Source organism: Calonectris borealis, chromosome 15 (assembly GCF_964195595.1).
Source record: "Calonectris borealis chromosome 15, bCalBor7.hap1.2, whole genome shotgun sequence".
In the NCBI taxonomy this organism is placed as follows: Eukaryota; Metazoa; Chordata; class Aves; order Procellariiformes; family Procellariidae; genus Calonectris; species Calonectris borealis.
The window spans coordinates 19,927,902-19,941,853 of NC_134326.1; the positions used below are offsets into that span (position 1 = coordinate 19,927,902).

Below are 13,952 nucleotides of genomic sequence, written 5' to 3' on the forward strand. Positions count from 1 at the left end.
GAATGTGACAATATGTAGTATATTGGGTCATAAAAAACAATTTACATGGCGTCATTACAGTCTGTAGAAAAGTCTCCAGGACCCAGGGCTATCTTATGCAATCTTAATTAAGGAAAATAAATATCGGTGTGTTGTTTTAAGCTACCGGAGACATGCACAGGACCTGTCGTATGTGATCAGAAGAGATGGGGAGTTTCCTTTTCCATGGGAACTGCTTAAAAAAAAACTCCGACGCCGACACAGAAGTGTCTAGTGTCTTCGAAATTGGCTGCGAAGACGTTAATTTCATGTTTCCTGACCCTCGGGGCCAGTCAGGAAAACTAATAATTTTCTGCAATCCGACGTCACGTCTGTGCCTCCGAAGGGGCCGGGGGTGAGGGAGCGATGGCGGGGAGCCGGGCATCGCCCTGTGCCCGGGTGCGCTCTGCGGCCACGCCGTGCGTGGCCATCGGCACCCACGCGTGCCTGTGCACGCCGTGTGCACCCCCGGCCGTGAACACGCAACTGTTGGGTGCACGCGTGTCTGCGTGCGCACACATACATGTGTTGAGGTGTGTCTGTGTGCACACATGTATGTGTTGATGTGTGCGCACACATACATGTGCTGATGTGTCTGTGTGCGCACACATATACATGTTGATGTGTGCCTGCGTGCATACATGTACACGTCCTGACGTGTCTGTGTGCGCACACACGTGTTGATGTGTCTATGTCTACACACGTACGCGTCCTGATGTGTCTCTGTGTGCGCACACACGTGTTGATGTGTGCCTGTGTGTACACACAAACGCGTCCTGATGCGTCTCTGTGCGCACACACATATGTGTTGATGTGTGTCTGCGTGTGCACACATATACGTGCTGATGTGTGTCTGCAGCTCCATGTACAGTCTTCTGTCCTCTGTGTTTAGTTGTGTGCTGCCGATCTGTGCGTGTAGATTCATGGGCAAATGTGAGCGTGCAGATGTGTTTGTGTGTACAGATGTGTTTGTGTGTGCTGGTGTGTGTGTGTGCTGGTGAGTGTGTGCTGGTGTGTGTGTGCAGGTGTGTGCAGTTGCCTGCTCACTTGTGTTGATGTGTTCGGGGATGTGTGCGGATCCCACTGGTGTTTGTGTAGGTGTGTGAGTGCTCGCGTGGGTCAGACATGTAGATGTGCGCGTTGATGCGTGCCTACAGATGTGTGTGTAGATGTACATACAGACACCTGCACAGACGTGCGTGGGGCTGCGCGGATGCGTGCTGATGCATGTGTACAGACTGTGCAGGCGCAGACGCATGCACGCAGAGCTATGCGTGGATGCGTGTGAAGATGTGTGCGCGCAGATACGCGTGCAGGTGTGTGCATGCAAATAAGCACCTACATATGCAGATGCATGTGCAGATGTGAGCACGTAGGTGTGCGTGCAGAAGTGTGTGTGCACAGATGTGTGTGCACAGATGTGCAGCCGTGGGTGTGTACACGCGTGGCCACAGGTGTGCGTACAGATGTGTGAGCAGAGATGCGTGTGTGTAGAGATATGTGCACGCGGGTTTGTGCGCGCGGATGTGCGCACATAGCCGGGGGCCGCACCGAGCCCCCAGCGCTGCCCACCCCCCGCACCCCCAAACCCGGGCCGGGCTGGCAGTGCGGGGGCCGGCGGGGTCCCTGCTCCCCGTGCCGTGCCGGAAGGGGGGGTCACCCCGCTACAGCGCGGCGGGGGTGGGGGGGTGAGGCGGGCTGGCGGTCCCTTTAAGTCGGAGCGTGTGTGCGGTGTGTGCGTGTGTGTGTGTGTGTGCGCGCGTGTGTGTGCGCGCGTGTGTGTGTGCGCCCGCCCCCGGCCCCTCCCCGGAGCTGCCAATCACCCGGCGGCCGCTTTGATGTCGGCAGCCCTTGGCCGCCGCGCCGCCGCGCTCGCACACAGGCACCGGGCGCTCCGTGCCTCTGGCTGCCGCCGGCGCCCGCTGCTCCCAGGGAAACTTTCCGGGGCTCGGGGGGGTGGGGGGCGGCACGGGGGGGCTTGTCGAGCCCGGCATCCCGCGACGCCTGCCCGCCCGCCCGCAGCCTGCCGAGCCCCCCGCGAGCCGCCGGGGGAGGGTGGGAGGGGGGGGGAGGAAAAGGTTTAAGAAGGAAAAAACAATTATAATTTTTCTTTTTTTGAGAAAGGATTTAAAGGGAAATTGAAAAGGGGAAACAAAATTAAAGGAAAAGTTTAAAAGTTGAAAGGAGGAAAAAAAACAAACTTTAAAAAGAAAAATTTAAAGAGGGAGCAAATTTTTTTTTTTCAAGAGGGGGGGGAAAGAAAAATTTGAGGGAGAAAAGAAAATAATTGCGAAGGGCTTGATCCGGGCGGCGGAGAACAATACTCGCCGGGAAAGTTGCTGCGCGGCTCGGGAGGGAGCGGCGGGAGGAAAATGCCGCAGCTGGGCAGCGGCGGCGGGGACGACCTGGGGGCCACCGACGAGATGCTGGCCTTCAAGGACGAGGGCGAGCAGGAGGAGAAGATCCCCGAGAACGCCTTCACGGAGCGGGACCTGGCCGACCTCAAGTCCTCGCTGGTGAACGAGTCGGAGGGCAGCGGCAGCCCGGCCGCCGCCGCCGCCGACCCTGAGGTGAGCCGGGCCGCCCGCGCCGCCCCCGCCCCGGCCCCGCGCCCCCCGCCCCGCCACCCCCCGCTCTGCCTCTCTCTCTCCTCCCCATGCAGGCCATCAGGCGTGTGCAGGATCCGCAGAGGGTTTATCAGGAGAAGCTCCCGGACCACATGGATGATGGTTAGTCGCAGCGACCCCCGCGTCTCTCTCTGCGTGTCCCCGCTGGTCTCCCCCCGGCTCGCCCCGTCCAAGCGCTCGCCATCCCCGGGCGGGGTGAACCCCCTGGTCCCCGAGCCCACCGCCCTGCAACCCCCGGGAGTGAGGGATGCCGGCCTGGCCGCCACAGCCCCCCTGCGGAAAGCTGCTCCTGTCAGCAGCGAGGCTTCGCAGTGCACCCCCTGCGGGACCCCGCACCCCCGGGGGACCCTGACACCCCCCCAGCACCCTCTCTGAGGGGTACGGAGCAAAAAGACTCCCAAAATGCGCTGTAACCTCTTCGGGGGCCCCCAACAGGCAGAGGAATCACCTGTCGTAAGGCAAATCTTGATGGGGAACTTTGATTTTAGCAGGTATGAAGCATCAGGACCCAGGGATGTATAAAGGATCTGCGTATTCTGGCTACCCTTTCCTAATGCTCTCAGACCCTTATCTGCCAAATGGATCTATGTCACCTCTGGTGAGTTCATCCTCTCCTTACGGAGAAGTTTCGTGGCCTCTTTCACTGCTGAAATATGTTGCAGGTACCGTGCAGGCACCTGCACGTGTTTTGTTTTCCTGACAAATTGCAGCCCTGTTTCTAAAACGTCCGGGCACTGTTCTGTCCAAGCCGAAGGGAGGAGGGGTGGGAAGGGGGAAAGATGCTCGGCAGCAAGCGCCTGCTTCGCTCCAAATTTGCTGGAGGAGCTTCTTTTCCAGTCTCCCCATCCTCTAGGTTCGTCTTTAGTCCTCCAGCAATCAAACCCTAGTATCTAATGTAAGAATGCCCCTTCCTTCTTCTGGGTCGCAGGCTTTGGAGGTGAGCAGCTTCTGGTGTTTGTGTTCGGGGATATGTGCCGCAGCTTAACTTCAGTTCGATGTTATCTGCTTGTAAAATGGCCAGGTTTTGGCCTGCCTTCGGTTAGGGCTCTGTTGTGGATGATGGCCCAGAAAGTGGATCTTGTGTTTCTAAAATGGCAATAGAGGTTTTTAGAAAAAGGCTTAATGCTGCTGGAGGACTATTCCCGTCTTCTTCCTGTAAAGTTTTTCCCCCTCGGGTCAAATCAGCTTTAGTAATTCAGTATATTCTAATGTTTATAAGTTTTGCTATCTGAATAATTAAACTCAAGGCTTCTCTACAAAAGCTATCTTTTCCCATCACCATTTCCATCAGAACTTCAGAAAATAATGTCACGACATTGCAGCAGGTAGTCAGTGCGTGTGTCGCTCCTGGGGAGCCGGCATTGCTGCATTCATTTCAGACGTTATTCTGGATTTGCAGCTGGTAAATGAGAACAGAACATCATTTGGTTTATTTCAGTTTTAGTTTTTAACCTGTAAAGGGATAAGGTTTAAAAGAATATATAATGCCTTCCTTAATATCAACCATTTGTTCACTAGAAGGGTAGGGTGTCAAACTGGCGTTACGAAAAATTGATGGATTGTGGGGTATGAAACTCAAGTTAAAGTGTGATTAAAATATTGTTCGCTGGTATCACTGCCATGTCCTCCTGCCCGACCCTGCTGGCCTGGGCAGCAGAAGGAGCCCGGTCCCTCCGTGAGCCTGCCCGTACCCCCAGCACAGCCCTTCTTGGGGGAGCTGATTTCCCCGGCTGCAGGCTGTCGTAACTTTGCTGAAGTCGGTTTGCAAATATTGAGAATCTGTCCCTCACTTTTGAAGTCTTTTTTCAGTTTACAGCAAGAAAAGATATGTTTGCAAGGCAGGGCCAATGTACATTGTTGTAATCTGAATAAGCGTTTCTTCTGTTGCTTCCCACCTCGTGTCCCTTCCTCCAGGTACCAGGTATCCCCCTCGCCCCTCTAAAATATTAAGTTGCTCTCTTCTTGATACATTTTAAATGATAATATTAAATTTGTCTTATTTAAACGCATTTAGTTTGCTCCCTGGTATAGAATCTGGGTAAATTCAGAATTACGTTATCCCAGCAAACTATTTGCTGTAGTGGAGTATTTTTTTTTTAATCTTAAAACCTTACTAGATGGGCAACAAAGTGCAATAGCCTATTTATTAGCAATTAAGCTAAAAAGTAGATTGTGGTTTGTGAATCGCCTTTCCCTTTGATAGCATAATAAAAACCCAAGAGATTACTGTCGGAGCAACAGACAGGAGTAAATAGACTGTGCAGAACTCGAAGGGGAGAAAACTGAGTAGCAGAGGAGGAATGATCCCATCCCCTTGAGAGCCACAGAAATCATCCACTGCCTCAGCCAGCTTTACTTAGGCCTGTTCGAATCCTGCAGTGGTTTATGTTGTGTGACTTAAAAAGCTGATTTGATGTTTTCGGCTAAAAATCTGTTACCTGACAGAGATGGGAAGATTTCTTCCTCAGATAAAGGCCAGTCTTTTGCTTTTTCAACTTGGTACAATAGCTATTCCAATATATCTTTCTGGGCAGTTTTTTCTTGTGCTTATATTGACTGTGCAAAGGTTATCATAGTAAATTATGTATTGCTTTCATATAGATTTATTGCTGCTGTGTATATTCTATAAAGTGCGGACTATAATCTGGTGGCTGCTTCCAATAATTGAGGAGGTCAGATCTGTGACCGAAGATTGCAGATACTTAACCATCCATAAAAGTGTGTTTAATTAACACTTTAGCACAAGTAGAGTCGGGGAGGAGGGTTGTGTGAGTGAATGGGATTACGTATCACAGTCATGCGTGCACTTGGTAGTGCAGATTGTATTTTGGTTAGTGGTGCTTCCTGGAAACGGTTGTTTGCAGCTAGGATTAATTTCAGAATCTTCAAAAACAAAAATTAAAAAAATGAACCCAGGAGTACTTTGGCAAACTGTCAGGGCTTTACATTTAACTGATTGAAAAATATAGTACAGCTCCCTGAAAGACGAAGGGTGGCCGGCACCGAGGCTGCGGGTTGAACCCCCGCCCTGCGACGCACCGTAAAACCAGAGGTGTTTTCTGCGGGCTCCCTCCGAACCCCGGCAGGGTGCTGCGAGCGGCGCTGGAGCCGGCCCGGAGCGCCTGCCTGGGTGGGTGTGTTGCTGCCGGCATTACCGGCGTGCTGCTTTCCTTTTTTCTTTCTTATTTTCTCAGCAGCATCACTTCTGCTTTGTTTCCCTCAAGGTGGTTGTAGCCCGCTAACTGTTACACTGCTCATCCCAGCATCCTGCTAGGCTGCCCGCATCTCCCCAGCCAAAATTGTCTCTTTTTACCAAAACACACCCACTTGTGTTATTTGCATGCCCTGGTGTCGCTCCCGAGTGATGCACTGAACGTGTCTGGGTACCTGACATCAGCAGCAACGCCAAGCCCAGCTGATGTCCCCAGCGAGCAGCAGGATGTCCCCACCCTGCAGCGGGCAGATCCCGGGCGTTCGGCTCGGTGGGCCACCTTTGCTGCAGGTGGCAAACGCCAGCTTGGGGTAATTCAGCTGGAGTGATGCTGGTTTCAGCATGCACAAGTAGCCTGGCTATCAAAGGGAGAAAGCAGGGCTGGGGGGTGGCCAGGGCACGCAGGTGAAGGCGCTGCTGGAGCTGGGGACAAGGCAGCGGGCTCAGCCCGGTTGCCCCGTGTTTTGGCAGCCTGCTGTGAACCCCCGTCGGCTGGGGGGGCTGGCGAGGGCAGGCTCTCGATCAAGTGTGTTAGCATCTCAGCGCAGGCTGTGCATGCATCTGAAACCTCGAAATTTTGCAAGGCAGCAAGAGAACCGTTTCTCACCCGGCTTTCAGGTGTCACATGCGTGGTGGTTCATGACTCTGCTTTGACTCTTCCGACTCTTGCAAACTCCAGCTTTTCCCAGAGTGGAATATATAGGATTTGCTGGTTAAAAATCTGCAAGAAACTTCCAAAGAATATTTACAAGTTGAGGAACTGTTTTTCTAAATGAAATATAAAATCATAAAACTATATCCTTTTTTAAATAGTACAAATGACTTTAAATCAAATTAAGGTACATCCTTAGTAAGAACATCAGCCTTTTAGGTGGTTACAAACATTAGAGGTCAGACATGGTCAAACATGTTAACACTTTGATCAGATTAAAATATTTTTCTTGCTACAGTTGTATAATTGAGTTTAGACCTGAGGGGGTTTTCTGAACATTGTTATATCTTGTACCATGTGGTAGTTAAATGGTAGAAGAAGCACTTATAAGTTCCTTTAAGTTCCTTTTGTAAATAGGTTTATAAAATAGGGGAATGAGCCGTGCTGTCCCGTATGTAGGGCGCAAGCTCTCCCCCCTCCAGTGGATGGCAGAGCTCCTGGGGGAGCTCTTCACACCTTCTGTGCACCTTTGTTGTGTCTAGGGAGCGTGTGAGGTGTGTGAAGGCAGAATTAAAATGTTTTATATATAAAGCTGAGGCACTGGACTCTCTCTGTGTGGGAAGCAGAGGTCCAAGAGCCTCTATTTCTTTGGAAAACAGGCACTAGCTAATTTTCTTTGTTATTGAGCTGTCTAACCAGAGCTCACGTAGGAGCAGAAGGGTGGTGGTACCTTCCCCAGCTCTGCACATCTGAAGTCCCCATATGAGATGGCAGGCCTAGGAGATAACGCCGGTGTTCAGAGCCTGCTCCCTGTCGTCCGCCGGGCTGCTTGAGCTTGGTTCCCGTTGAGTGGGTTTGAAATGTCCTTGGGCAGGGCAAGATGAAAGTGCAGTTACTGCTGGCCTGGGGCCACAGGTCCCAAATGCCTATCATGAGGTCAAAAAAGCGCGGAGCTGAAAGTCTCCTGCTGCCCTTCACTGGACAGAAGCTCAAGCAGCAGCAGCTGAGCCCTGGGACACGGCTACTTCTGCAGCCCCCTTCCCCAAGGCTGCTCCATCCCTTTGCGGGAGGAGGCTGTTGCCCCCGCAGCAGTTGGCGGAAGGAAATCTGCAGCTCAGCTGCTTCTGTGTAGAAGTCTTTCAGTCCTAGCGTGCACTGTCAGGGCAATAGTTTAGTATTGCTTTTTCCTGTGTCGAGTTCTGATCCTGTTGGAACCGGTGGGAAGACTCCCCGGAGTCGCCTTGTGATGGGCATTTGTCGCTGCTGCATCCCTCTCCAGATGTTGTGCATGGAGGGAGGGCAGCTGCAAGCGAACAGTAGCTCCGCGCGTTACCAGCAGCGCCTGCTGCTGCAGGAGAGCAACGTCGCCAGCAGCTTCCCGGCCAGGTTCCCTGGCAGCAGGGCTTGCGCTACGGGACCTCGCCGGGACAGCACCCTGTCCCCGTAAATCGTTATATTCCCGGCAGAAAGTGTTGGGAGTGCGGTGGCTGTTGATGGATGTCCTGGCAGACAGACAGATGAGTAATTTGTTCCCTCCTGACCAGAGCGAATCCACTTCTTCCAGCTCTTCTACCTAGCTTGAAATAGGATAATGGTGAAAATAATTTTTTATATTAAAGCATAATGTTGGATAGGTGGATGTACCAAGGCACAGGGCTTCCGAGGTCATTTATTGCATGTCTGATTCAGCCTTGGTTCCCCCCCAAGGAAAATTCTTGTGTTAATTTCTGAGTTCATATCACACCCTCAATTTTGAAGCAGAACTTCCCTTTGAAATAAATTAGAGAGTTCTGCTTAAGAAGCAGTGACATGATACAGCACTGCCTGTGTGTGGTCTAATATAACCTTATTTTTAAAATTGTTTGGAATGAAAAAAAGAGAAGGAAAAATGTCACAGGGAAACAAAAGCAAGTTTTATGTAAATCTGTGCATGTGAATAAGGGTGCACGTGATTCGGACAGTCCAACAATATCTGCTCTCCCACTGGGATTCCTTCGCAGGCTACCCTGGAACTGGCTTCCCAGGCATGGGATGCTGTGTCGGTGGGGAGTTGCTATGAGATTATGTATGGTAAAGGCACCGTTCCTGCAAGCTTCCAACTGTTGCTGTTTGTGAAATGTTATTAGCTCAAGCGGTTGAGAATTTGGAGAGAAAAGCAAAATCTAACATCAGCCCAAGCTCCCAAAGCTCATCCATGTTAATGATTAATATTTTTGAAGTTTTAACTGTGAAGAACAAAGTGATTTGGGGGTTAGCGGCACATGACGTGTCCAAGATGAAAGAACAGAGCTGGTCTGGTATCCAAAGCTGTAACTGAGAGAAGGGGGGAGCGGTGAGGAGCTCCGCAACGTGCGCTTGCTGCTCCCCGGCAGGACGCGTGTCGCCTCGCAGCTTGCAGTCCCTTCCCTGCAGTAATTCTAGTAAATTCCTGCGTTCGGGTGGAAACTCTGACAAATCCGTACGGTCGGGTGTGCTGGCATTTGCTGTTCCGAGGTACCCGTTCAAGTAACCACGCGTGTGTTCCTGTGACTAAACAGACATTGCCGACTCCGTAGGGATGACTCTCTTGACTGCTCTCCTAGATCATCTGTGAAGGGCCAGATCCTAATCGCAGGCTGAATCCCTCTCTATCTGTAGCGTGATCTGCAAGTGAAGCAGGTTTTCAGGGTACGGGTGGTGTGAGCTGCACACCTGAGATTGCAGTCTGGTCCGGACTGTGTGTGTCTGTGTGTACATGACATGATGGTTATTGGTAGAGCACAGTCAAGTGCTGGGAAACATCAACAGTTTTGAGGAAACGTCTACAGCTTGCCATTAATTTCACACCTGCAGTTCTTTATCTGCCCTTTGGCCGTGAGCGATTCAGTGTGACCGAATTTAGTCTTCGTTTCGTACGGGTTGGCCTTTAAGCCCCCTTGCTAATTCACCGTAGAGAAGGTGAAGGAAAGACCCATGCATCTGTGAGCATCGTGTATGGTCACAGGGAGGCTCTGCTGGGCAGGGGGATTTGGGTGAACAGCAGTTGAGCACGTGCTGCTGTTCAGTTACTAAAATCTCCTTCAGCTACTAAAATATGTGAGTCACAAATTCCTCAAGAAATCCTCAAGGATTGTCTTCTCCAGCCTGTTGCATTGATTTGAAGAGGGACTAGATGCCAGACATCCCCAGCACTGTCCTCTTGGAGAGGGCATTGCCACTGCAGGAGCTTCTCTCCATCCCACCCCTCCGAGGCTTTGGGCTGTCCGCAGCCATCACGTAACGCCTCTCCTTTCGTTTGCTGCTCATTTCCTCGGTTTCCCCTGCCTGGGCTGCTCCAGCTCGCTGCTCTTGGTGCCAGGAGATGGCTTACATCAGCATCTCTCCCAGCCTGATGTATGTGTGCTCTTACCTCATCGTTTACCCATGGTGGGTGGAGGGCACAGAAATAGGAGAGCAGGTACAAGTTGCTTCCTGAACTCTTTGCAGAGCCACTGCGGCAGGGAAAACTTCTCAGCCTGACCAAATCCCAGGCTGGTGTCAAGCTGGGACGTGCGAGTCCCCCCCACAGGCTCTTTCACGTGCTATTCTTCCAAATTTCCCTTAAAAAATAGGCTATAACGTGATACTGGCTCGTTGGCCTCCGTTTCTGGAGGGTGAAACAAAGGTTCGGAGGAGGACGGGTGACTCAGAGGGTTGGTAGCAGGATACAGAGCTGTTCGTTTCCTAGTTTCCAGTTTTAATCCAGCTGAATCAGTAAAGACCGAATGCTGGCTTGTCCGGCGGTCTGTCCGGGAGGGCACGGCTCCCTCCAGCCCCCAGGCAGGGCGAGTGTTTCATGGCGTGAATGACGAGATGTCCTGGGAACCTGCAAAGTCTGTACCAAGCCCTCTGCCGATGCCAGCCTTGGGACTGCCCGTGCAGCACGCGCGGCTAGCTCACAAACCCACCTACTTCGTTTCTTAAAGGAAGCGATTGCAACATCACGTGCCTCTGAGCCGTCATTAGGGCAGGATCTTTTTCCTGGTCGCCTCCCAGTGATCTTGGACAAAGAGTTCTCACCTTCACCTCCTTACGGAGCAACTTATCGCTGCTCTGTCCTCTGGCCCTTTTCTCTGATTTTTGCCTTTGGGTCTTTACAATTTATGACCCTTCCCAAAGTTACGAAGGACTATTCTACCACTGCTGCCTCTGTGGAGTGGTTTCATGGAGAAAGTGGAACATTTAGTCAATGCTGAGGGTGAGGAGGGTTAGCAAATCCTGGCAGAACTAGCGGTACCCATCCAGAGCATCCCGCTGGCCGGAGGTGCTGGGCAAGAGGTCACCAAAGCGGCTTTAAACCATCGCTCCTCTCCCATCTGCCACTTCTGTGCTAAACACAGCTCAGCTGCAACGAAAAGAATCTGGTTCATTGTGTTTCACGGGGTCCCAAAATTAGTATTTTGTTAAACAAAACAATAAACTCAACAATGCTGTGGTAAGTTTTTGAAACCAAAGTAAAGCTGGATACTAGAATCTAGAGCACTTTTCCCCTCCGGTTATAACAACTTTACATTTGATTAAATGATAGGCAAAAAAACGTCTCAACAGTGTCTCCTTTGTTCCATTGAGAATCTGGAACTGTAATATACAAAGTACACATCTGCCTTGAAGAGCTACGCAGTAATCATGGACTGACCAAAAAAAGACTTTTTTTTTTTTCCTTTTTAAGTGATTCAACTGGTATGCTATATGTTGAATTTGTTTTCTGCTGTGGTTTGCTCAGAGGAATAGCATACACGAGCGTAAACAGAGGTTCTCCTCTGATGGGACTCGCACAAAAGCAAAATGTGAAAGCCCACGATCATAAAGTATGCTTGACTCAGCACGAGGGGCATACCATTATAAACACACTTGTGGAAGGAGTGCTGGGGAGATGCTCTTCCCGCAAAATGCTCAGAAAGGATCAGAAATGTGGAATTTTTATTCTAACACTGAGGAGATGGCACTGCGGAGATTGCTTTCATGTTTAGGAAATAAACCATCGTAAGATCTACCACATGAAAATTTGTTGTTCTTAGCATGGAGAGGCTGATGAGTTGGTTCTCGTTACGTGCTGCGGCCCTGGAATTACTGGTGCGGGAGCGGAGATAGTGAGGCGGAGTTGTTGTCTTCTACAAACCTCGCTTTGTATGACTTTGCCCTAGAAGAAGAAAGGCCGATTCTTACGTGGGAGACAGTGCATAACCCTCGACACCAGCATATCCCAGGTCGAAATTTGGCCTTGGAGCTTTGGCTTCCTGCTATAACTTACAGCGTGTGGCATTGCCAGCTTTGAAATCCGACCGTCCAAAGGGATGCACGGATTCAGAAATCCAGGTGACGTTTTGCGGGATCGCATCGTGCTGTGCTGAGTATGCCTTTGGGACAGCCAGTGCTGTCACACAGGATAAATGAAAATATGCATATTAACCCTAAATCCAAAACAGAAGCAATAATATAAAATAAGAAATAAAATGTTAAAAAAACCCACCCAAACCTTTTTGTTTAACTTTCTCTGATACAAAGCAATTTCTCCAGGACTGTACACCATATGAAACACATTATAAATGCTCTTGTAAAATCCACATCATTATACCACATGAAAGGCTGGGTCCTAAAAATAGCCATTCAGAGAGGATGCAGGCTAGTAGCAATTTCGGTGATCATGAAATAGTTGTGTTGACATCTCTATGCATGCACACCCACAGAAAGCTTTGACTTTTGAATATTCTTAGCAACATTTGTGCTTTATGGAATTTTCCACGTTCTGGTCCCATGAATAGTCTCTTACCCGGGGTGTTCCTTTCTGATCTTATCCCCATGTTTCTAACCCTGATTTTATTGAGAAAATGGGTAAATGATTTTTTTTTTTTTTTAATTTTACATGAAATTCTTTCCTTGCTATCAGTTTAACAGCAGTTGACAGTATCAGTTGTATTTCCCTGTCTCCTATCAATGGAAATACTTTCTTTTTCCTTCAATAGACACCCACATCCCTGATATTTTGGAGGGCTAACTGTTAAAATGTAAACCTAGAGCATTAGATGATAACACGAGGAGCTGCCACATCTACCCGGCTTTTGTATCTGCTGTAGTATTCAAAAGAAAGCAAATGAAATCTGCAGTAATTATACAGTAATGTATCCACAACAGAAAATTTCTTCCTCGTCCCAGCGATCAGAACTTGGCTTTTGTTTTGAAATATGAAAGGCTGCAGCCTCCTGGCTTTGGTGTGTTTGCAGCAAAGCCCTGGCTGGGATAAACTGCCATAGCTCTGGGATAGACAACAGAGTCCTGCCAATTGATATCACTGGAGATCTTTTTGAAGAGCTCATCAGATTTTATTTTATTGCTGTTGTGTTTTGGTTTTAGCTTGTTATTTGTTTGAAATCATTACTATAGGGATAGTTTTCTGAAAAAACGTTTGAATCTTCAGTGCTGATCTCTTGTTTGCATTTTTCTTTTATAAGTGGAGATGGATGCTGGAGACGTACACCCTCAAACACGAGGATGTCTGAAGGTTGTGGTTTAAGTCTGTCCAGGGTTTTAAGTGTGTGGCCCCTCTAAAGCCAGTTGGAAACAGTCTGTTTCCTCAAAATAAGCTTGCTTTTGGAATTGGAGCAAAATCTTTGGAGATAGCGAATGAAATAATAGGGTGTTGAAGAAAATGACATTGCTTCTTAAATAGCTGGCATGAAAATCATTAAGTCTGAAGTTTCATTCAAATCAGATGTAGCTGTGGTTGTAATGGGGCAGGACACACACTCGTCAAGCAATGCAACTCAGAGTGATTCACTCCGAGACTTACAGTCGTTCTCCAGGTTGTTTTAACTTAAGGGCAGCTCTCGCCCCTTGTCCAGCCCTGGAGTCCTTTTCCCGTGGAAACAGGCTCTCAAGTTTTTAGATAGATCGGTTGAATTCTTGCAGGCTGTTAGCAACTTTGAAGAATCAAATGCAGTAAAGTGACATCACAGAAATGTGTTTGCTGTTGCTAATTTAGTTCCCTAAAGCAGCTGGACAGGGGGACGTGGGAACACCTTGACAAGGCAATAATTTTATCTAAACCTCATAGAGTAAATGCATTCATTTCTAAATGCAGTTGGCAGTAATTTAAGGATATATTTCCAACTAAGTGCTAAGAAATGTTGGCTCATGTTGGCATACGTGCTCTGTATAATGCAACAGATACTGATATTTAGAAAAAGCCAAAAAAGTTTTTGAACACTTCTGGCTTGAAGTTAACATCATGCCTAAGTTCTTTTGTGTTTTCCGTAATTAATTTGATGGCTGAAACCAGGGTTATATCTGGTAATGAAAGTTTTTTACTATTCTGGTGAACTCTGGTAAAAACACTAAATGTGTGCTGGCTGGGACTTCTGACAGCACTTGAACACAAGGGTTGTTGTAGAGAAAACTTAATTTGTTCACTCAAGAGGACAGAAAATTA

General features: G+C 49.1%; 1 protein-coding gene across 8 annotated transcripts in view; it reads left to right on the top strand.

Moving 5' to 3' along the window:
- Positions 1–2,012: 2,012 nt before the first annotated feature.
- Positions 2,013–13,952, top strand: part of TCF7 (transcription factor 7) — a 74,442-nt gene continuing 62,502 nt past the window's right edge. For 2 of the 8 annotated variants that reach the window (XM_075164563.1, XM_075164567.1), the window contains exons 1-3: positions 2,016–2,588; positions 2,681–2,747; positions 3,137–3,243. In XM_075164563.1, coding sequence (XP_075020664.1) covers positions 2,391–2,588; positions 2,681–2,747; positions 3,137–3,243 — 372 coding nt within the window. In that variant the 5' untranslated portion in view covers positions 2,016–2,390. Of the gene's footprint in view, positions 2,589–2,680; positions 2,748–3,133; positions 3,244–13,952 lie in introns of all 8 variants that reach the window. The other 6 variants (XM_075164570.1, XM_075164569.1, XM_075164566.1 and 3 more) reach the window with 6 other exon arrangements.